The sequence below is a fragment of the Charadrius vociferus genome, unplaced genomic scaffold (genome assembly GCF_000708025.1).
Source record: "Charadrius vociferus isolate BGI_N301 unplaced genomic scaffold, ASM70802v2 scaffold92, whole genome shotgun sequence".
Taxonomy (NCBI): Eukaryota; Metazoa; Chordata; class Aves; order Charadriiformes; family Charadriidae; genus Charadrius; species Charadrius vociferus.
This window is the reverse complement of record NW_009647874.1, coordinates 119,643-144,124: the sequence shown is the minus strand read 5'-3', so window position 1 is coordinate 144,124 and position 24,482 is coordinate 119,643. Positions and strand designations below refer to the sequence as shown.

The following is a 24,482-nucleotide window of genomic DNA, read 5'->3' as shown; positions in this document are numbered from 1 at the left end:
AGATGCTGCTCACTGGCTGCACCACTGAAATTATCCTACTACCAGCTTTGGCATAAAGCATGTCCTCGGACATCTTGGGTTACCCAAATCAACCTAAGTCTGACATTTGAGCTAATGTATTTTGTCTCACAGTTGGGGTAGGATGAGGAAATGGAGAACATTGGCTTAGGTGACACATGTGACAGGTGGTAATTAGTTAAATCAGTGCAACTCAATTGCATTTAATTATATGGTCATACCTGTAGGTCATGTGTCAGAGAAAAAGAAGCGAACAAAACAGATAAAGGAAGGGAAGATAGAACAGAGGGATAGGATTGCAATGTAAGACCAGGCTTAGTGCAAAAGGAAAAAAAGCCTCAGTGCTATTGACTCCCCTTCCTACTTATACACTAGTTGTTCCCTTTGGATACGTCCATTTTTCATTGGTGATCCTTGCTCAGCAATTTAATTTAGGACAGGGGAATTTTATACTCCTGAAGACCTGAGTTTAGTATAAGGGTATTGGGAGCTTTTTTTAGCAAATGGTCTTTGATGGCTCCATATTTATTTTTTAAGTAACAAAACGACAAAACTAGGAAAAAAAGTTGAAATTCAATTTTTGCTGAAGAGAGGATGCTGTTATTACAAATGCTGCCAGGGCTTGAGCAGCTTCTAGCAAGTCTTTTGCTATTGCAAAGTTTCCTAGTAATTACAAGCCAAGTGTTGTGACATTTGGAAAGCCACAGTGCCTTGGTCATTTTATCAAAGAAATTGTCATTTACATGCCTGGGCATTCCTCTGACACTGACAGCCACTTACTTTGCAATCCTTTAAAACGATTCTGGGATTCTTTCTTCCTTTTTAAAAGAGCATACATGATCAATTGGTACCTATAAGAGAAAAGGACTTCAGCCACCTCAGTGTGTCCCAGGAGTAATTAACAGGCCATTGCTTGGAAACATAGTAGGAGTGAAAATGCCTATAGCACAGCTGACAGGGGAGTTTGCAGAAACCTCAGCTGCTTTGCCTGCAAAGATTATGCACAGTAATAATTGATCGCACCTCAGCGCACTGGACAACAGCTCAGTCCCTGGGCAGTGCTGCCGGGTGCGGCGAGGCCTGCGATGCCCATGGATACAGAGCACCTGGGACTCCCTGCGCTCCCGTGGGCACTGGGAGGCTGAGCTTCCCCTTACTCCCAGAAAAGAAGCCGTCAGCTGGAGCGGTTGGTATTTCTTTTCTTGATGCTAATAAATTATTACTTGCCTTGTTTGAGACATGCTGTCATGAGGGCAAGAGGGAGCAGGGGCAAGACCTGATTTTTTTAACTCATGAAATACATTAAGAATCATTTTTTGGGTGCTCAGATTTGATGCTGTGGGAGCTGCCGAAATTGGAAGGCAGCCTTCAGAGCGAGCAAAATTTTCATGCTCGTAGCTTTGATGGTGTCAAGGACCTGCTTCTACAATGTCAGACCACCTGAGAACCAGCAGGGCCCCTCTCATTCCCTTCCCTCACCCAGCGGCAGTGCGAAGCCCGGCTAATTTTCAGAAATACGTGGCCTGAGCAAGAGGATCTTCTGCTTTCATCACCTCTAGGCCACAGTCCATGCGGGTGTGATATGTTCTGTCAGTCTCAGCTGACTCCTCAGTCTCTATCTAAGTGCATCTTTTATGAACTGATGAATTGTTTGTAGGAATTGTTTCACTGTAATGTATTCCAGTGTCTAGTACACGCAAATCCTGGCAATTTTTCATTTTCCACAGACAGCCCTTTTTCTCTTCCGTGGGGAATTGATTTTGAGAGAAGACTATTCCTCCTGCGATGCCTGAATTTTCCACTGAGTGCGAGCCAGCCCAATACCATTTAGTTTGTTGGAAGGGCTGAAATTACAGCCTGAGGTGGCACAGCTGCTGGAACAGTATCAACCAAGTGGGAATAGGTACATCAGCGACAAGGGACAAGATGACCTCCACTATTCCAAACATGTTTCTGCTTTCCATAGAAATACAAGTCTCGCTTGCCTGTCATTTAGTAAGATTACAAATCAAGACCAAGTAATTTTAACTGTTTGCTTCTGAAATGAAATCCACCCCTTGTGAATGGAGAGAGCCAGAGCTAACTATGTGTAAGATTAGAGTATGTCAAAGCACATCCTGACTTCTGTCATTGATTCTCTTTCATTCAGGTGTTCAATGAGTGAGCTTGCTCTGGCTTTCTGCAAAATGTGAGTGTTGCTCCCAGTGCTCCCCAGGACCAATAAATCTTTTTCACTTCCTTATGAGAGACAAGGAGCAGCAAGCTAACCAGTCAGTCTAAATCCTTATTTAAAAACGCTAATTCTAAGCAGTTTGTCTAACAGTTAATGTATTTATACATCTTTTTCTCATTTCAGAATCCTGTGCTGTCAGTGAAGCTGTGATAGATTCTCCTCTAGTTTGAATAAATGAACCTAAAGTTTCAGAAGGATGCTCATACTCTGTCCAGCTGTTTTGCTTAAATCCTCTGGAAAGCTCAGTTAGTCTACCACAGTTGCCTAAATCATCTAGTCGTGCTTGATTTATATTAAAATAAAGGTTTAACATTTACTGGGCTTCAGTTTATGGTAGGTCTTCGAGACCCCATGGTAGCTCCAAGGAAGTCCTTGGTATGTACAAAGGCAGTGTGGTGCCAGGTTAGGAAGCAGGCTGGGCTCCAGGAAGTGACAGGACCTTGTCAGCCCCATCACCAATACTTTTGTGGCTCCTTGGTGCAGGGTAAGCGCTGCAGCCCTTGATCTATGATGTTTTGCACAGCAGAGATGGAGCTGAGGAATCCAAATAGCAGTTGCAGGGCTGTGAAAGTGCTCTGGGGTTGCATTTCCCAACCTTTTGTGTCTCTTCCTTGGCTGACACTGCATCCTGCCGGCTGCCTTTTGCCCTCTCTCAGACCCCTGCAGCTGAGGAAGTCTCTCAACAGCTGATTTCCCAAAGCTGGGAGGGCACAGGGGAGGGCTCATTCCTGGCTTTGTCCTGTTTCCTGTGCTCTTGCCCAAATAGCTAATTTTTTTATCATAGCAATCATTCTCACTGTTTTTATGATCTCTTTGTAGTGAGGTGGAGTCACCCTGTGCATGCTTAAGTGCTGTTTCATTTACCTGTTGGGACTTCCTGAAGCAGAGGTTGGATCCATACCATTATTTTAATAGCCTAGATCTGTTCTCCATTAATTTGTCTAATCCCCTTTGAACCTGTCCATACTTTTGGCTTCCACAATACTGTGTGCAGTAAGTCTTCATTTAATTATGTGTTGTGTGAAAAAGTGCTTCCTATTTTTTAGCTTCAACCATTTGCCTGATAATCTCATTAGCTTCCCCCTAATTCCTGTAGTGTGGGAAATAGCCAATCTGTTCCAAAGTTACCTTCTCTGAGCAGGCGGGGATTTTGTAGGCCACTATCATATTTCCTGATGTCTGCTTTCCAAGCGGGCATCTCCAATGTATGGGAGTTGTTCCACACCTTTCGTGGTCCTCACTGCCCTCTCTGTGCTGTTTATAGTTCTGCAATATCCTATTCCAGCTGCGGTAGCCAGAACAGGACACAGCGCTCAGGAAGGTAGGCATGGCAGATTTTTCGTTGGTTTCACAATGGGCGTTAACTTTTGCTGAGTGTGGAGGTTTGTTACCTTTAAGGCTTTGTGCTTGAATTCATAATTCCCATTTAACGTGGGGGCAGAATTAAGTTCCTAGAAAATGGGATTCACAAAATCTGACAAGCAGCACGGGTGTCTAAGCCAGCAGGAGATGCTGGTAAGGGAAGGGTAGCTTGGATCTTATTTTTTCACTCTGAGGAAGTTACCTCCTTCCACTTGGGATTCACAGCATGTGTCCAGCTCTGCAGGGTGCTAAGGTTTCCTTCCAGAAATAAAAAATGAGGATTTCTTATATGACTGAGCAGGAACTCTTGTTCGTGTTTGGGCATCCCACACTTGAAGCACTTGCATGAAACTCCTTGATTGAGTTTTCTCCCAAAATGAGATGGGAGCCCACACTCCCCAAGGGAAGTACGTATGCTTTATGCCTCTCTGTACAGGCTATGCAGGGGGAAGGAGAGTGGAGCAGAGAAGGGGAGATCTTAATGTTTTGGGCTGAGGTTCCCTTACTTGTTGTAGGATAGTCAACCATCCAATGCATTGCTGAGTAAAGAAAAGAGTTGAATGTGGAATGTGTACAAGGATATCATGCCTACTTCCTTCTTTGGTGTCCCCAAAGAGGTTGCTCACACTTCAAAGGAAGAGATGGATGAAAATCAGGACTAAAACACATCCATCTGAGCATAGTTAGAGAGATAATGGCTGCTTGGAAATAAGTGGAAATGTTGCCACAGGCTTCAAGAGAACCATGGTTTCATCACCTTCTTTAGTGTTCTTGCATTTCACTTTATCAGTATCCAATTTTGAGTTACTTCAGCACAACAGTAGTTTTTAGCTCCCTGGTGCTCTGTTTCAGCTGTTCCCACTAAAAAATATCACTGAAAACTGTCATTGGGGCATGCAGTAAGTTGTGTATTTAACAACTTTCCATCCTTTTCATAACCATCACCTATTCCCTACGTACCAGACCAGGAAAAGCAATGAAATACAAAACTATCCATCCATCAGCATCTCTCTCCATCGAACATGCTGTAAAGACAATATCAGTGTAGTAGATCATCTGTCCCTCAATCACCATTAATTGTGTTAGTGTTCCTTTTACCTTCTGCTTGTAATGGATTCAGCAGCCTTCAGAAAGCTCACCAATAGCTGAGACTCTCTGCTTCCACTTCAGGGTTTTATTCCCTTTGAGCTAGCCTTTAACTTTGTTCCAGTGTTTGAAAGATCTAATATTCTGTCTAAATTGAATATTCAAATATATTTTTAGATTCCCTCTTTATCTCTTTTAGTAGTCTCTAGAGCCTTGCATCTGCCCCAGTTCAACAAAAGCACATGATGAAGTGCCTATGTGCTTTGCTGTAGTGGGACCTGAACACTAATTTCTTCTCAGTTTTGTTTTCAAAACATTTGAAATTCCCAATCAGGTCTAGTTGCAAGACATTTTACTTATTTTCTCCAGGCTTTAATACTAATTATCTTCAAATTAGTGGCCATAAGTCTAACATGTTTGTGCGTGTATGTATGCTAATGATATTATGATCCTAAAATCCTTTTTGCTCCTTGGCATGTAACTTGTATACTGAGATTATAATAATAGACTTCTGGCCAGAAGCAGTTTGTCTGCATTAAAAACTAAATCTGTGGCAAATCTTTTCATACAATATATGATACAAAACTAGTATTTCCCTAAAATCGGAAGCAGTTGCGTAGTAAGCAATTACTGTTGTCTTGTTCAGTATGTCATCTATGCCTCAGGAGCAATAGAGGCAAACTGCAAATGATAACTCCATATCCAAAGATATCCCAGACCTGAAGCTTTCCTTTGAAATTATTCTGGTTTGGCTTTTGTGCTTCTTAAATAATTATCAAAACCTCAAGTCAAGTAATTTTACAGATTTTAAAAACCAAAATATCTTTTTTTCCTAAAAGACATAATCCAAAATACCACCTGCTCTTTCAATGCAAGCATCAATCATCAGTAGGCAAGTTGGAATCAGAGTAAAAATGCACTGTTCTCCAGACACTAACTTAAATTTACTGAAACAAGTACTGACCAAGTTAAACAAGCAATAGAAGTGGTGGTTTGGGGGATACTGACTGATAGATGTGTTACTTATTTGTTCTGTAGGGCTCAGGGCAGCATTTAAACAGTTTTGTTTCTCTTTCCTTCATTTGTAAGTGAAACCTTTTTTCTCCCTCTGGCTCTCTTATCTATTGATGTAACTGGTGTTGCATGAGAAATTACCTCATTTCAATGTCTGGAGCCAGTTTTTCTATCAGCTGCAGTAAGGTTTCCTCATTTGTTTAATGAGCCTGGATAGGTAGGAAATTAAGTATTAGGAGCTGCAGGTGAAGAAAACTAAACCAGAAGCTTCTGTTTATTAGGGTGGCTTAAAAAAAAAAAAAAAAAGATCTGTATTAATATAGCCAGTATATATAATTGGTATTTGGATTATGGCATGATTATTACTTTGCAGACAGGGGACTCCGTTATCACTCAGTCATCAATGAAGTTTATGCATTCTGTGCTCATCTCATCTCATCTCTGAAGCTGAAAGAAGAGCTAGTTATTATCTTCAAGTGGGGTTATTAATGAGGGGAAAAATCATCCCCAATTACTGTGAAGCAAAATATTTCAACATTTACATATCTTAGACTTTAATTTTGATCTAGTCCTTCATGAGTTCTTAAACTCAGACTGTATTCACTTTGCCAGACGTTCCCACAGCGACATATCGAGGGGAACTTGCACTTGTCCAAGAGCTGGCTGCCCCAGGTGTATGCCTCAGGGTCACAGAAATGCTGCCCATCCCATCCTTGTACTACCAGAGACTGATTTCCACTGAGATTCCTTTGTGCTACACCATAGGAATGGAGTCTCAAGCATAGGCTTTGCTAGAGAAAGTAAGAAATTGTGACCTGCCTATACTGTCTGTGTTTACAGTCCTTTTTTTCTTAACTAGAAACAGTCTGGGATTTATTTGAAAGAGCTAACTTCACTCTTTTGCTTTTTTTTTTTTTTTTTTTTTTTTGAACAAGGTATTGATCTTTGTGAAATTAATGGTTTGGAAGCTTTGACTCTTTGACTTTTATTCTCTCCTAGAATAAAACCTGAGCAACATAAAGGTGATGATTTAAATTCATTTAAACATGTGGGCAGTAACCAGGAGATGGGAATAGTTCTGTCCGTACTGTGAATCCATCCATCAACACAGATGCGAAGGTCTGACCTTGGCAGGTTCAGGAGGTAGGGATGTCAAACACAGTTTGCAGTCAATTGGAAATGGAGCTACTAGACAAAGAAAACTCAATAATTACACAGCTGTTTCAGTAGATTACAGATTTCCTAGAAAACAATAAACAACCGTCTGTGAATGGAACAAGTAAACCATCTTTTTTTCATTCAAAAATTTAATTCCTGAAAATCATCAGATATGTTCACTGTAAACTTATCTCTTTTCAAAACCTGCAGAGTCTGTAACCAATCGGTGTACATTTCTCTACAGCATTTATGCCCAACTTCGTTGATTTACAGTGAAACTGATGAAGAAAGAACTGTCTTAGACAGCCATATAAATATTAAATTAATTTCTTGTGAAGGATGGCTGCTATTACACTAAATATTAAATGAATTCATAATACTTGGACATTGCAATAAATCACTACTGGGACTGCATACTAACATTCCAAATTCCAAATCTTTCTTTTTTTTAATATTAAAGCCATGGAAAAGGACCGGTTGCTCTCAAAGAAATGTACAGCTTTGTAACACTGGAGTCATGAACGAATTCCCACGGCACAAGGAGGAGTTTTAACTTGGTCCCAATTTACACATAGGGGGAGGAGGCAGGAAGGGATTTAGGTTGAACTGCTGATCACAGGAGGTTCAAACCCAATCTGTTTCTCATGAGAAACATCACAGTAAATTATCAGCTCCTGACAGTCCTTGTTTTGCTTGAAGGGCTCTGAGCAGCATCGGCAGAGGATCTGGCAACGTGCTACCAGAAGGCTGAGAGCATTTGCCAGACTCAAAGGGAGAAAGAGCTGGATGTAATGTCTAATCTCCAGGCACCCAAAGTGGTTAGTATCAGTTCACCTCTAAACATCTTGCCCAAGGCCACAATGGGAAGGATGAGACTCCTCAGGTTTTGACTAGCAGAACGAGACTTGGCAATTGAAGTAAGTCACCTTCTCTTGTTAGAGACCACAGATCTTAGTCTCAAAAGTTTAATAAAATGCTGAGTGGACTAAGAAGGGTTAAAAATCAATTCTTTATTTTTCCTTTTGTTAAAATAGAACAAAGGGTACATCAGCAAGTTCATTATAGCTCTCTGATACCTAAGGGATGGTAGCTTGAGTGTAGAAATTTATGCCAGGGCTAACTGTGTAGAGTGGAAGCCGTTCTTGTAAACAAAATTGAATGACTGTCAGACTCATCTGCTTTTTAATGTGCAGATGGGTGTGAATATATGCATCTCCTTCTTTCCAAAGATTTTTGCTTCTGTGCCTTAAATGGTCTAAGTCACACAAGGTTTTTCTAATGAAAATTTGCCAAGGTATTTAAATTAGAAGCAAAAATTAGAAAAGCTGCTACCACATAGGAATATTAATTGTTCATTATACAGGGCTTTAGTTCACATAGTTACTTTGCATGTGCAAAGCTGCCAATTAAAGAGGCTCAAAGTGCTCACTGCGGCACAATAGCCCGTTTCTCCAGAGCCCCACAATGGCTATTGTATTCTGTCACTGACCTTTAGACACCTTCAAATGCATATTGACACAGTATGCTGGGATCATTAGAGCTATTGTTTCAGTGTGCCACAGGGAAAGGAGAGTTTTGCAATTTTGTGAAGACTTTTAAAATTTGATATAATGATGACAGCAGTGATATTGCTTAATTAGAGAGTGAGAGAAACACTGAAGTATTTTTCTGGTGCTTCAGGTGAATTCCGGCATGCACACCTACCACAGTTCCCACAAATGTCCCTTCCCATTGGGGAAAGAAGATGTTTATCAGGGGCATTTAGTCTGCTTTTCTATTGTTTCCAGGGGAATTTATTTAGTATTTTTGACCTGATGGTGCCATATGGCCAGCCTCCCGTAGCTTCCATGGATTCTGCCTGGGTGAACATCTTGGCAGGATGGATCCTTTCATCCTGTAAGTGACAAACGCCCTTTTAAACAGCGCATATGGTTGGAACCAGTGGTATGCATGAGTCTGGGATCTGGAAGCTTAGTTCAGACTCTACTCCCCAAAAATCAGTGGACGTTGCCTCTGTGATAACAACTATGCTTCATTTCAGCTCTTCCATGTCTTATCATCTAAGGTATTTCTGTTTTCTTATGAGTCTGTGACAGCTAAAGAGCACAAACAAGAACTTCGGGAGCAGAGATATCAGATGCTCCAAGCACATTTATTGTAGTAAATCCAAATATCTTCTAAAAGCTTATATTTATTTTATTGTAGTCCTCCTATTCTTTAAAGCTGCTTTGAGAAATTACTTCAGCAGTCAGCACATTAAAAAGCATCATGTTAAACCTTGCATGGGACATTTTGTCTACAGAGAATAAATAAATTACTGGATTGTATTTCCAAAGAGTGTTCCTGCTTGAAGACAGAGAAATAGTTTCTGTTCCATAAGTACTGCAGTTGCTGGGTTCGTTTTTATCCCCTGGGATCCTATTATAGAACAAATTATCAGATATAGCTAAACTTCACAGCCCTGAGTCTCTGAAGATAGTCTTGGGTAATGGGTTGCACTTCTGACAGAAGAGGAAGAAATCTAACAGACCTTTTGCAAAACTTCTTGTTAAGAAAAAATGGAAAATTTACTGCACAGCATTGCTTGTTGCAACTCTAGCCTAGCGCTGTGCAGCACGTACTGGAGGATGGCCAGTTTCTGCACACAGTTCCTCTACCCAAAAAACTTTCTAGCTGAAGGACATAATATTCGGTATTTGTGTGGGCTTGAGGTAAATGTGCAGCAGGATTTCTCACACTGCTATAAAACCCACAAGGTCAGATTTGTTTCTTCAGTAATGCTGGCTGAACTTTTTTTTTCCCCACATTAATTGAAAGGGTGCTGTTATCTTGTTTTCGTTCCTCTGTATCAGAAACCCTTGTAGAACTTTGAAACCTCCCATGCACTGCCACTGCAATTGCCAATTGTGAATTTTGTGGTCTGTCTTCAAACATCAAGGTGATACCCTCAACTTAACACATGAGGAAAAGTGACCCGCTTCGCGAGACACGAATAGGTGCAGCTATGTAATGCAGGATGTGAAAGGGACCACGCACTAGAAAGAGCTATTAAACCTCTGTCTTGTGCCTCCGTTCTCCCTACAGTGTATCTGCATCAGGGAGTAAATAAGGCAGTAATGATGAGCACTTCTCTTGCAAGGGGCTGGGATCTGAAATCTCTCCTCACACCCTTGTGGTTGCCAGTAGAGGATTTTAGCCATAGGGCCTGATTTGTTACTTTTGGGGACTTTCTCTGTTGAGGGAAAGGATTCTTCGGGAAGACAGACAGCAGCAGTTTGATTGCCACCTTCTCTATAGGGGAACTTTGTACCTTTGCTGTCTCACTGTAACTGCACTATTTCTTTCAAAAGGCACATGATCGCTGCCTCGGTAGATTTGAACATGGAGTTGATCTTTGCAGTATGTTAGGTCCTTACTCTGATGAATGAGTTGAATCCTTGTTGGACAGGGAGAGATTTTCATAGGATCTTTATTACTGAAAGTTCATATTCTACCTGAATCCACCTCTAGTCATGGCAGTTTTGAGAGGTTTCCTGCCACACACATTGAGATTTTCCGAAAGAAAAACAAAGGGAGTTGGTATGTCTTCTCACTGCCCGTATTTCATTTGGTTCCTTTGCAGAAGGAGAAGAAGAGTGGGCTGCTGAAACTTCTAGCAGGAGCATCAACAAAAAAGAAGTCGCGCTCCCCACCATCCGTGTCCCCCACGCACGACCCCCAAGCAGCTATTGAAGGAGTCCTGCAAGGGGCAGTGGGACCTGAGCTCTCCTCCCTCTCCAGCCACGGCAGGGCCGGCTCATGCCCTATCGAGAGTGAAATGCAGGGAGCCATGGGGCTGGAGCCTCTGCACAGGAAAACAGGCTCCTTGGATTTGAATTTTTCCATCCCTTCTCCTGCCAGGCAGCCCCTCTCTTCCATGGCAGCTATTCGGCCAGAGCCCAAGCCTTTGCCCCGGGAAAGGTAAGCTGTGTATCTCCTGAGGTTGCCTGCATCCTGAGAGAGTATTTGGAGGAGGGATGCAAGTTTAACTTGCTCAAGGGTTGTTGCAGTTTTGCTGCTCTGTGGATTGACTGTAGGTGGCTCAGCTGTCTTTTAGGAAGACAGGGCTTACATGAATCTACCCATTGAAAATCATTTGACACACAGTGCAGGTTTAATGTTCATTGACTAAAATAGTGGTGAGCAGCACCTGCCCATGACACCATACAGCCCTGGTCTAAATATGGAGGACAGCAGTGCTTTCTCAGCCCAAAAGGTGTAAATACTGTTGGCAAAGGCCACTTTTTAAGTGGGATCCCTATGTTTTAATAAACTTACGGAGTTGTCATGTGATGCTTCCCACCTGGAGGCAACAGAGGTGATGTGTTTTCTCATCAAGTCCCTTTCTGGCCTGTTCTGTGATACCAAAGACTATTTCAAATTCTCCATGTTTAGGATTCTTACAGGTAGTGCCATCTTCAGTGACCTGTTACCAAGAATGTAGCTCATTTCTAAATATACCAGTGATTCTGGCGCTCATTTCAGCAGCCTGCTCTGGTACTGTAGAGTAACTGACCTTGGAAACGCATAAAGAGTAGAGTAGGAATACCAACATACAAAAGCAGGTGGAGAGAGAGATAACTGACCAGAAACAGGGGTACAGAAAAGAGCTAGGCTTCCACGTGCAGAGTCATATTGGCTTCAGGTAAGCATCTTCTACAAGACTGCAGTTTGAGGACTGGGAAGGGAAAAGATAATGTACTGATATGATGCTATTGAAATGCTTTCCACTCAAAAAGTGATCGAGGAGAACATTTTTTTTTTACAGAAGCATCAAAGAGTTTTCAAAAAGCAGCCTAGGGAACTCTCTGGAGTTGATATTTAAAATAATTTTGGAACAATAGTAAAGTTCCAGAAGTTTGAAAGAAAGTATTTTTATCTGAGTGTATCAAAGAGGCTGAAGGCCAAGCTACCCGACCCTGAATCCAGTTGGGGTAACGGAGCAGATGATGCAGGGTGTAACAAGGGATACTACAGTTGATACCTTACACGGTGTTTTACAGAATGCAGGTTGAAATTTGGTTGGGAAGGTAACAACAACACTGTAACATTTAAACTTTTCTAAGGCATCTGGTTTGTTACCATAACATATCTTGCTGACTAAACCGTATACCACCAACACAACAGATACTAAGTGGATTGAAAACTGATTTACTGGCATCAAATCTAACTCTAGATCAGAAATCTCTACAAAATGATTGTGTATGTGTGTGGTGTAGACCAACAAGAGTTGAGTCTGGGACCTGCACTGTCCAACATAAAGTCTTTGTTGTTGCAGAACAGAGGACTGGTCAGAGGTAGGTGATGAAGAGGGCAGACCCGTTGGTACAGAGCTAATTTAATGCATTGGTAAGGAGAACACAGAGTAACAGCATGTTTCAGAAGAGCAAGTGGAGTGGCCTCAGAGAAGCATCATAAGAATAATGGAAGATGTAAAACTATATACTTGAGTGAGTGATACAGGTAGCTCTGGTACACCTGGTAAAGGGGAGGCTTAGGAATGGCTTGGTAACAGTCTGTAAGAAACTGCAGACAGGACAGACATCAGAATTTTTTACTCTAGATTGGGCATGTTGTCTAAAAGAGATGCTGTCGTTCAAGTGCAGCTATTAGACGTGAAGCAGAAATAAACACAGGCAAGTCCTTCAGCATTGTAATGAAGACAGTGAGAGCAGACTATCACAGTAGTCTCTTGTCCTTAAAATCCATGAAAAAGCAATTTAGTAAAAGGAGTGAAAAACCAATCCCTATTTAGGCACACTTAATTTGGTCTACATCAGTTTAGATTAATGCTATAAGAAAAGCTAAATCAATATAAACCAGATTTAGCACCAGTGTAACTAAATCAGTGGAATGCTGCACCTTTAGTTAAACGTAGCTATGAAAAGAAGCCGGGAAGAACATCCCCTGATGACTCCAGTGCTGGCTATTGAGGTGCTGCTCTCAAAGCTTTGCTGTAGAGAAGTCCAGACACATTATTTAATATGCCAGGGCTAGTGCCATATCCTACAAACTTCTCAGTTCACCTCAGGATGGTCCGGATAGTGAAGCATTTAACTGATGACAATTTTAAGTGGCAGAATAGAACCAGAGGGACATGGGTTAGCTGCGTCTGCTCAGCCGTGCTGGAATCAGAAGTAAATAGATTTAGACTGCTAAAACTGAGTAAATACTTCCAATTGCAGTACACGGCAGTAAGGAACTTACTCTGATTTTAAGCATTTTAATTCCTGAGTCTTAAATCCGAAAATAAGCTATAATTGAAGTAACCCTAATTATACACAGCAGGCAAGATTCTTTAATTGATTTATGAATTAACTTCCATATCATTGGTGTATCTGCATTCCTTAACTGATCATATGGGTTTTTTCATGCCCATAATGGGAAATATTAATTACCTTCATGCACTAGGAAGGATAATGCTTAGTCCTGGAATAATCTGAGCAGATACATTAAACACTTGTCTCCTAGAAATTCATCCCACATCCATCTGTGCTCATTAAATCATCAAATTGCTCAGAAGTACCAAATTATTTTTTTTTTTAAACAAATTACGGTTTTCAAACCACTTGTTCTTTTCACATCTGGCAATGGAGGAACTTGCATTCAACGTCACTCAGCTCCATATTTTGCTTGTTTGCATTTTGGTGCATTTCATCCACACAGTAGGAGCAATCCTTTGAGAAAGAAAAGGGAGGAGGGAAAAAAAAGGTTAGATAAACAGATTCAGATGCTGGATGAAATTTTAAAAAGCTGCAAAGCATTTCAGTGCACTTAGCTGTACTTGGCTTTCTGTCTCCCAACGCCCATCTGTGCGCAGAGGCAGAGCCCTGAAAGGTTGGAAGAAGTAGCGCATTCCTTAATATTTACGGCATTCGAAATGAGGCTCATGCAGGCGGCAGAGCACCACTACTTCTCCCATAGAGGCTGTCTTACAGATCCAGCACTTGCCACATCCAGGCTACTGCCCAAACCCAAGCGGTCATGCCACTAGCCATATCGGAGGTGCATTAAAAGGCTCTGATTGCTTGTGGCTCGACACTCACGATTTAAGGGAAGACTCGCATATTCCACGGCCTCACAGTGCAGCCCTTCGTGGGAGTTGCAGCCAGTCAGACAGGAAGGTAAAGTGAAGATCGCCCTCTTAGAGATGCTGCTAATGTTTATGCTCTCGTTCATTTTTTGTGCACAGGGAGAGCGAGGAAAACAATTATTTTATCTTATCCTACTTGATATTCCACAATCTGGTTATGGGTGACTGGATTAGAAAGGAAACTGTGCCTAGCTCTCCCGTCATTTGGCCTTGATATTTAACTGGTTTGCTGGGATAGTTAGTGCCCATCTCTGGCTTCTGGGTGTCGTTTCCCACTATTGGTTTATAAAACCACCTTCCTTCAGCTGCTCTCTGCCATAAAGTATCCAGCAGTCTGAGCAGCAGAGCAGAGAAATTTCCCAGGTGGTGTCCTTGTCACTTTGTGTTGCAGTGATTGACTGTCAAATGACTACCCCATCAGGCTGCTCTTTTCCACCTACCGCTCTGTCCAGTTTCTGCTGGTGCAAGAAACAGGACCGGTACAGGGATGCACTGTGGTCGGGCAGAGCCTGGGCCACAGACTTGCCCACATCCCACCAACGCTGCCGGTTCACGTGGGAGAGGGGTGTGCTGTCTGCCTGGCAGCGCCAAAGCAAAATACTTTCCTTGCCACCCCCTTCAAGAAAATATGACTGTACGTTAAGCAAAACAGGAGAGCTGAGTGTGCATGTGTGTGTGCGTGCGTGAGTCATGCTCCCCTCACTGCCTGGCACTGTTCCCAGATGCAAACCTGAGTAAAACATGTCACGCGTTGTTGACTCTTTTATAGTAACTGGCACTAATTCTGCCATGTTATATTCTGATAAAGCGGTCATATCCAGACTTACTGTCACGACTCGCATATCTGTGCTGTGTTTCTATGGTTTTCATGGAGCCTTCAAGCAAATTGTAACCACCACAGCGCTGCAGAGTAAGATGGGAGCAGTGAGTTTGACCTTTAAAACAGACCCCTCCATGTTTCCATGTATCCTTTCTACAAATCACTGCCACGTTAGAAATTGAGCTCCCAATTCAAGCAAGCATTCAAGCATGTGCTTAACGCCCATTGACTTCAATTTTGCTGTGCATGTATATCTTCTTTGCCAAAAGGGAAAGCAAAGGAATGTTTTTTTTTTCTTTCCTGGAAAGTGATACGAGAGAAATAACCCCAGGAGTAGGTTCTGACTGAACAGTGACATGTATGCACATGGTTAAGTGCTTCTCTGACTAGGGATACCTGCATTAGGACTGAGAAACTAGAATTAACCATCTCAGAAACAGAATCCTGCAATATTTCCAGCAGAAGGGTAAAAGATCCAGCTGAGATTTGTTCTTCTAAGGCTGCTGATTCAGACACCATAATATGGTGAAGCACTTTCTGGCTAGTAGTGTGCTGTGGCACTTTGCAGGTCTCTGCACTCTGCCAGTAAAACGATGGAGAAAAACAATATCCATTGATGAACAAGAGCAGTAGTTCACTGAGCTAGATGCCTCATTTTCACCAATTATCTATTCCACACAAAACTAACTGTGTATCCCTGACACACAAGCAACCTGTTGGAGTCACAGGACTGGACTCCTGAAACCTGTCCTGAGTGCGTGATACTTTGACAAACAGAAACCTGCATTAAGCATCTGAACTCAAGCACTCTAAATGGGACCTGTTTGGAGGTTAACCCTGCAGACCTAATTTGCCTCATTGTACATCTCTTTTCTTAAGTTCCTCTAGCTCCATCAGCGTCCTGGATGCACATATTTACTCATTGAGCAGATACTCAGTATTTTGGTGTTTTTTTTCCTCAGTATCCAGGCCTGAGCCCAGCCCTTAATTACTGATCGGTTCTGATCAGTACTCTTCAATGTCTGTCTGTGCATGCTGACAGAGAGCCTGCATGAGTAATTTAGACCAGACAAGTGACTCCTACTCAGCTAGAGTGCATGAGATGAGTCTCACTCTGTGGAAAGTGTGGCACGAGGCTCTGCAGCTGGAGGAGTCAGAGAAGCCACTTTCCCAACACCTGCGCTACTCAGTGAGTTTCGCAGTGGTCACTTACTAGACATCCTCCAGCCTCTGTGAAAGATGGGGTGGCTTTGGCAGCCACACATCTCTTCCATGTCAGAGCCTTGACTCACATCCAGAGCAAGACATCTTGTGCACTGAATGCATCCTATGGGAAAAATAGTATGCCATCATGTAATGAAGGATTACATTGCACACAAGCAAAAGTGAAGTCATGGGCAATTTTAGTTGACTGTTTCTTCAGCTCAGATTCATGGGTGTGAAACATTCCTGTTCTGTTAAGGTAGCAGATGTCTTTATGCATCTACATACATGATATTTTTAGTCAGTTTGCTTTTTTAAAGGAAGCAAACCCAAAACTTCCACCATGTAACGTCTGTTTAAGGTTAGGAGTCTTAGCTGCACCTTGCAGATGTCAGCAGCAGTAGCAAAGGGAGACCTGGGTGGGAGAGGTGTTTCTTTTGACTGCAAGGATGAGTGCTGCGAAGACATGGGACAGTGGGGTTCCCAGGTCTTTGCTGACAGCAGAGGGACAGGAATGATGGACCCATTCCTGGCTCTCAGTCAGATAATTGTTGCCAGGGTCCCTGTCTCACCCTCAGCCCCAGTGCCAGCCTCTACCCATGCAGTTTCCTGCCCAACGGGACATCATGTCCCAGCTCCAGGCCCTCTCCCACCAACGCTCTTTGCTCTCCCAGACTCAGCTCAGTGCAGCTGCCCCCCTCAGCAGCCATACCCACACCTTCTGTCAGGGCTTCCAGTTTTCATCATGGTCCCATTTCTCCCTTGGCTCCCAGGTTTTCTCCCATCAGCCTCCCTCACCCTCTACCTTCTCCCTCGCCTTACCCTGCTCTCCAACTCTGAGATTTCCCTGCCCACCCAACCCTATCCCCCATCCTTGCTGATACTACTTGCAGTCTCTCTTCATGTATTTTCTCTTGGGCACCAAGGACTCTCCCCAGGCCACTGCCCATTCCAGATAGTCCCCTCCAGGGATGAAGGGCCCAACCCAAGGATGCCACAGCAGCCAGCATCGGGGAAGTCCAACATCCAAGTCTGTGCCCTGAGAGAAAAACATGAGAGGAGCCCATTTCTGGGAAAAGAAGAGGAACACAACATCTGAAATCCCACAGAGCTAGGATGTCTTGGAGCATGAATCAGCAGAGATTTTACCTTCAGTGCTCATACAAGCCTCTGATAAGCATGTGCCATTTCAAGATGGTTTGAATGCTTTTAACCTGGTTGAGAGCAGGTGATTTTCTAAAGGAACACCATCCTTGACAGACCTGCGGGGTCACTGGACAGGCACCCAAGAGCAGTTTATGGAAGCCCTCACCTGGGTCCTGCTGGTGCTGCAAAAACCCTCACATTATTCCTGAAGGTGATGAGACCATTTGGGCTGAATGTGGGACCCTCAGCCTGACACAGTCAACTGCTGTGGAGACTTTGGGCCAAAATGGTTAACAATTGGCAGAATTACAACTATCCAAAAGTACGATTTACAACACAAAATACCAAATATTGTTAATAACAGACAGAGGTGCTTGCCACACTTGTCATCACAATTGTTGCCCAGCTAATTAGCATTTTAAAAAGCTGGTAATTTAGAGGTGTAATGTGACACAGACGAAATTGAGATCACTCTGAAATCCATCTGAAATGCCAGGAAGCAGTTTGGTGTAAGAAAACCTACGGTCTTATAGTAGCTTCTCAAAGAGGGGACAAAAGGGGAAATGAAAAGGGAGATATAAATAGAAGTATACGGGACTGCCTTTTTGGGAGTGAGGGAGGATGTCTGGGAGAAGAGATCTTTTCTGCCAAAAAAATATGGCTAATATCTGTATTTTGCAATTCAGTTCCAGAGGATAGACTAGGCTGAGATGCCACCTGGAGGTCTGGAGGGGTGGCACAGCAGCGGTGCTGTGCTGCTGCCCACTCCAGCCCTCACCAGGCTGCCTCTCCCAGGCTTCAAAAGCCTCTCGAGGGAACAAGCACAAGCATCTTTTTTCCACCTCTCATGGAATATTTCTTAAATGATTTGCAAGATCTTTCATACCTAAGATTTTGTTATTCTATCAAAAATACTTTGGTGCTATCCTATAAGGTAACGTAGTTAATTAAATTTAAACCGCAGCATTTGGGGTTTCCTTAAATGGGAAAAAGTACTTCATTTGGTAATGCAGCAACTGAGATTTATTTTTCTAAATCTCTAAGGAGATGCTGTGTAGAACCCCTTTTATGACGATGGGCACATTCCTCTTGAGCGTGGTAACCTCCCTCCTCATGTGAGCCATTTAGGGACTAGCAGCTCCTGACTCCTAGGATGTAGTCTGGCTTTAAAAGGATGGCTTTGTGCTTAAGGTATGACATGAGGTGTTGGCGGTCCCAGCTGGGTCTTTGGGGCAACCCTACCCAAGACACCGCCTTTTTCTTTGTTCCTGTTTCCCGATCTGCCAAAAGGGCCCGCAAGTACCTCTGCACCACTCGGCTGCTGTTGAGGTCCGACCCTCTTCTTTCTCAAAGCCTCTTGAGATCCAGGTCCAGAGCTCCAATGCTCTGTGATTGTGCATAGAGTTGCGAGATCTGAAACTTGGCATAATCTTAGCTACAATTGTTCCACTCTGATAATTTAATTAATCAACACTGCAGCAGAGTGTTTGAAATAATGTGTGCATTCATTTGCATAATGGCTGTAATTGGCAAAGCTTCATGATATAAGTGTAGCAGTTCCACAGATGATAGCGTGATAGACCATATTCCTGCAGCCAGCCAGCAGCACACGTTTCAACCTCTCCTATTTGCTTTGCCACAGAGGAAGGAAGTGACAACTAGATGTACTGACTGAGGGACAGAGAAGACCAGCAGATTTCCAATGGCAGTTGAAAACATACATGACTGTGTCAAGATAAAAAGGCCATAGTTGAGGTTTAGAGCAGAATGCTTTTCCAAGTAACCGGATGATTGACCGTGGAGATGTCTAAACATAGAGCCAAAGAGGGTATTTTCACTGTGGAGTCGCTAGTTTCAGAACTGCAGTCACTAGGTACCTGAGCAACATCCGCAAAGAAAATTAGTGACTGCCACTGGAGAGTCCCTTGTTTTGGTACCATCTCACTGGGAATGGCCCCAGGGAGAGCTCCAGAGCCTCCAGGGCACATTGAACTTGGTTCTCGAGGACAGGATATTATTTTAAATACATACTCGCGTTGTAGCAAACATGACTGAGGCATCAGTGGCCATGCAGTGGTTGTGGAAATATTAATGCTCAGGAGATGGGCTTTAGGTAATCAATTGGCATCTTTTAACTATCTTACTATATTCATTACTTTGCAATTAGCAAGACAGTTATTGATTGTTAACCAAATGCCAGATGACTGCAAAAGTACGTGTGCTGAAGAAAGAAACCAGTGCAGCAGAAATACATTCCCTGCTCTGCACACAAGTGCACAGATGTAAAAGGGCCCTGTCTGTGCTCTCAGGAGGACACCTGCTGATAAGCCTGAGTGCAGAATAGCCGTATCAGGATCAGACCTGTCATTACTTCATTAAAATGAAGTGACACTTGAAAACCAAGTTCCCGGAGAGCTCTGCGAATGGTTCAGGACAGGGGCTCCATCTTGGTTTGGAGGGTGCTTCCAAAGTCATTTGATACCCCTCCATTTTAGCTTCCCATTTTTGTCTCCAAAGGTACCGCGTCGTTGTCCCATACCCGCCGCAGAGCGAGGCCGAGATCGAACTGAAGGAAGGTGACATTGTGTTTGTGCACAAGAAACGGGAGGACGGCTGGTACAAAGGGACATTGCAGAGGAATGGCAGGACGGGCCTCTTCCCGGGGAGCTTTGTCGAGAGCTTCTGAGGACGGCTCGCCGCTCTCTCAACTGGAGGAGCTTTCAGGGGAAACTGCATAGCACAAGAAGAGACAGCAAAGGGAAACTGGACTGATAACCACTGCCATTTTTATTTCCAAAGACTTCCCCCAGGCCCTTCAGTCTACAGCTCCGGAGACGCAGTGTCCCGCTGTGCTCCTGAGTCCATGTGCGGTGCATACAGTGGTATGTTGAAGTAGTGCCTTCCACCTGGAATCACAGACTGAAAGGGCGCCCATCTGGACTGTACGTAACCTGAACTCTGGCTGTTAACCCTTTGTGTAAATTATAGAGAAGATATCTTTAAAAAAAAAAAAAAATTAAGAAGAAAGTTGTTATATTGCTGTAACTTATTTGTCAGAGCTGCAGTGTTCTTATTACTGGCCTATGCAAGATGGATTTGAGAGTTCAAGGAGGTGTGCTAGGAAGCTCTTAAACTGGGATTTCGCTTTTCCTGAGGGAAAAAGAGGGAGGGGGAGGGTGGAGAAAACCCCAGCTAAAGATCGGTGCATCATCGTGCAAGAACGAATGAGGAGTCCGAAATGTTAGTGTCATGCTTTCTATATACCTCAAAGATATGCTGCGCAAGTTTGTCGGTGAGTGTGTTAGTGCTCAGAGTCCCATACCATCTGGTGTCCCGGCGCTGCCACCGGGGAGGTTCTGGAGGAAGTACAGCTCCACCATTAAACTGTGGTTATTTGAGCAGAATCCCTTTTGCCTGTCTTCTGCCCTTATTATATGCAGCATGGATTTTTGTCCTTCAGTATCACTTTCCATCGCTTTTTTGTATGATGTACCTTTTTACTGTAAGAATTGCTCTACTTTATATATATTCCTACTAGATCAGACATTTCCTCTTTTTCATACATCTGGTGCTATTTTTTTTAATTGTTAAAGATTTGGTTTGGTTAAACAGAGAGGCTGCAACAAGATTTGTGTTCAACACATGAAATTAGAAACGTACCTGAAGATCGAGATCAGACCGCTTGTTTGTGCTTCATAGAGGACAAGAGAAAAAAGCCACTTGGCCACCAATAAATATACTTAGGGGAACGTGCCTGTGCAACACACACACGCTCACTGTCTCCTACGTATTTAGAGTGGCTGAAGACCCATGCTGAAGCACAGCATTCTGTCTGGAGAGTGATAATTACTCCAGAATTGGAAGTAATTCCCAGAGGAGTCGTTTTAATTGACTTTTTCATGGCAATAAGAAGAACACTGCAGGTTCTAGCACGTGCAGGGACCGTGGAGTTTTCCTCTGTCGTTGCATCACGGAGACGAGAGCTGATCTGCGACGGCTGTAATTAGCATTATCGAAATGTGATTTCTTACTGTAGAAATGTACAGTTCTGGAGACTGTTCGATTTCTTAATATGGTCAAGCTACAATACAAACCGTATCAGGCAATATAAGCTTCCATCTACCAGGGACTTAAAGGTGCAATAAATGTAAAGCGAGTCTAGCCAGTTATTCGTATGAAGCAGAATGAGAAAAAAAAATCCATAATACGATTGTAAGAGTATTTAAAAAGACATCAGCTCTTGAGGAACGAAACATGATGAAAGGCTTTTCGTAGCTGTATCCGTACCTTGCTGTGCCAGCGGCTGGCTGTTTGCCAAAGCCCACATGTGGTGGTCGTTTAAAAGTGTGTCGGAGGCACTGTAACCTGGAGATGATCTTATTAAAAGGAAGAGGCCCGGTGGGTGAACATCATTACTGCATTACCAGTATTTCATATGCGAAGGTGTAAGTTTTGTTTTCATTCAAGCCGTGTGTACTAGTACATATCAAAACCCATGTAAGTGAGCGTTCCTATTTAAGTTCAGCTCCGTGACTTTGTTCTCTGTAAAATAAGTTTCTTCTTGCTGTCACATGTAACAAACCGATTCCAGAAACACAGTCCATGGCCAAGTATAGCACCTTCAAACAAGGAGGCATCATTTTCAGGGTGTTTCTTTTTATACTTAACGTTGCCGCATTTGTTCATATTCCAGATTGTAATGAGTCAGCCACTAAAAGTTTAGTTACTGTTGAGAGGAAATTGCCTTTTTATAACCAATAAGAGACTGAAGAAACGTCTTCTGGAAAGACTTGCTTGAGACTAGAGCCATATCTGTCCACTTATTTGGTCCAGATCAGAACTGGTATCACTGCACCTCAAACAGTAAACTGCACAGTTAGTGAGTCAGCAACGCCTAAATGGGTGTTATCAATTCCAATAAAAATTCTGGGTTAGATCTGTCAGAGATGAGGGGATTTTTTCTGACAAGTTACAGTGGTTAAAGCTCTCTTAAAATTCTGTTCCGTGGGTGTATTTACTACATTCAGAAAAACGAAACAGGATGACGGCTTGCTTGCTGCCTGTTGTGTTTAGCCAGATCTAAAATGGTTCCAGATTTCCACCTTTTCATGCTTAAATCTAACAGGACAAAAGTTGGTGTGTGAGAAGATCAAGGAAAACATGGAGATGTCGTGTCATGAAATCAGTGCTTTAAAATTTATTTTGCAGGGAGGATGATGTTTTTTCTAATGGATGACAACCCTTCCAGTTGTACCTCCTGCAATGAAAAATATTGGCGGGGGGGTGGGGTGTCTATTTTGATAACAGCTGTTTCTGGCCCCTGTTTATTGCTTATCGTCACAGTTTGGGTTACTGCGTAATCTTCTTGGACAAATCACTCCCATGCCAGGAGCACAAGTGCAGAACGAAATACAGCTCAGTGATACGAAAACGTGACCCAGTGTCATTTGGAAAGTCCTGAACTGAGAGAGGTTCAACTCGTACTGTGGTCTAATTTTTACCTGTCATACCAGGGAAGGTGGGGAGGAAGGGGCATCTGCATCTCCTACAATGGGAGGGGAAAAAAGAAAAGACTCCTTCTGGAGGCCTCAGTTTGTAAAATGCCAGGTTTGCTCTTCTAGAAATGGGTTCAAGTAATTGAACAATTCCTTTGAACTTTGCACAGCTCAGAAAATGTTTTTGTTATACATGAATGTTAACGTGATTTAGGAGATGTTGGCAGATATGAGTACAAATGAACTACAATGACTGTGTTTCTGATTCTTTAAATAAAATAAACATTAAGGCAACTTGACTGAGGTTTCTATCTCTGTTAGACAGCAAAGTGAACAAGCAATGTATATGGCTTTGAAGTTCGCAAAGAAAACAGGGAAGACCCCTCTGCAAACCCTGCTTTTTTGAGCCAACCCTACATCCTACATTTCAGGAAAGCAAACTTCCAGCTTTTTGAGAAGTTCATCAATAGGACCCCCGGGGAAAGTGCCCTCAGGGACAGGGGAGCAGAACAGAGCTGGCAGATCTTTAAGGATGCTTTCCGTGGAGTGCAAGAGCTCTCAATCCCCAGGTGTAAGAAATCAGGAAAGGAAGGCAAGAGACCGGCATGGCTGAGAACTGCTGGTCAAACTAAAGGGCAAGAAAGAAACACACAGACAGTGGACGCAGCGACAGGTATCCTGGGAAGAGTATAGGGACGCTGCCTAGTTGTGTAGGTATAGGGTCAGGAAGGCCAAGACAGCTGGAGCTGAACTTGGCAAGGGATGCAAAGCGTAGTAAGAAGGGCTTCTACAGGTATGTCAGCCAGAAAAGGAAGGTCCAAGAAAGCGTACTCCCCTGATGAGCAAGACTGGTGAACTGGTAACAACAGCCGAGGAGAAGGCTGAGGTTCTCAGTGACTTTTTTGCCTCAGTCTTCACTGGCAATGTCTCTCTCTCCACCTCTCCAGTGGATGGACCGCAAGTACTCCAGTCTATGTACGGCCAATGAACTAAGAGAGGGAAGGAGTAGGTTGTACCCTGGGCATCTGAACGTCCCCCTAGCCCAGGTGAGGGGTGTAAGCCCATTTTTGCATGTGGCCTGAGCTTCCCATTCAGCAGCACAGTGCAGAGCAGCTGGGAGAGAGCGTGCACTGGGTCTGGATGTGTTTGCCTTCATTCAGCTGGGAGATGCCTTTGAGGAAGGGGTACCCACAGGTGGTGATTCATTGCCCCAGTCTGGAGCACATAGCCATGCGTCACCAGCTTTCAGGGGTGTCTTCGTCATGGGCTTGCTCAAGGCAGCCACCCCTCCAGCAAGGCGACACAAGTCTCTCTTTATCTCAGCTGGCTCCCAAGTCAAAATTTTAAAACATGGGAACCGCAAGAATTTGAACCTGGGCAGGCAATACCTCTCCTTCTGCTCGGCCTCGCCGGCTGCCCTGCCTGACAAGCAGCACGGTGCAAAACACCGTACAGAGGAGCCTCCCAAGCTGGTCTGGAGCACCAGTCCCCTCTGCAGTTTGCCGGGTCCTGCTCCCCTGGCACCTCTCCAGCCCGCGCTGCCAGCACACACCGCACACCTCGCCCAGCCTTCGCACCACAAGCCGCCCTTTGCTCCTGCTCCAGCACCTGATTGATGGGAATCCCAGTCATGTTTTGAAAGAAAAATAATCATCGTAAAATTGTTACATGGCTTGACTATTCCTAAACGTTCGTGGAGAGCAGAACCACCTGGACAACATCTGCAGGGCTTTCCTGCAGCCAAAAGCTCTTCCTGACATCAGCAGCTCCTTATAACATGGTGAACCTGGCAGCTACACAGCTTGGCTAGTTGGT

The 24,482-nt window shown here is 43.5% G+C and overlaps 1 protein-coding gene across 1 annotated transcript in view; it reads left to right on the top strand.

Annotated features, from left to right (window-relative positions):
• The window catches only part of SH3RF3 (SH3 domain containing ring finger 3), a 94,773-nt gene extending 74,594 nt beyond the window's left edge, over nucleotides 1–20,179 (top strand). Inside the window, exons 9-10 of the mRNA XM_009883106.1 lie at nucleotides 10,494–10,831; nucleotides 19,690–20,179. Coding sequence (XP_009881408.1) covers nucleotides 10,494–10,831; nucleotides 19,690–19,858 — 507 coding nt within the window. The 3' untranslated portion in view covers nucleotides 19,859–20,179. The remainder of the gene's footprint in view (nucleotides 1–10,493; nucleotides 10,832–19,689) is intronic.
• The last annotated feature ends 4,303 nt before the right edge of the window (nucleotides 20,180–24,482 follow it).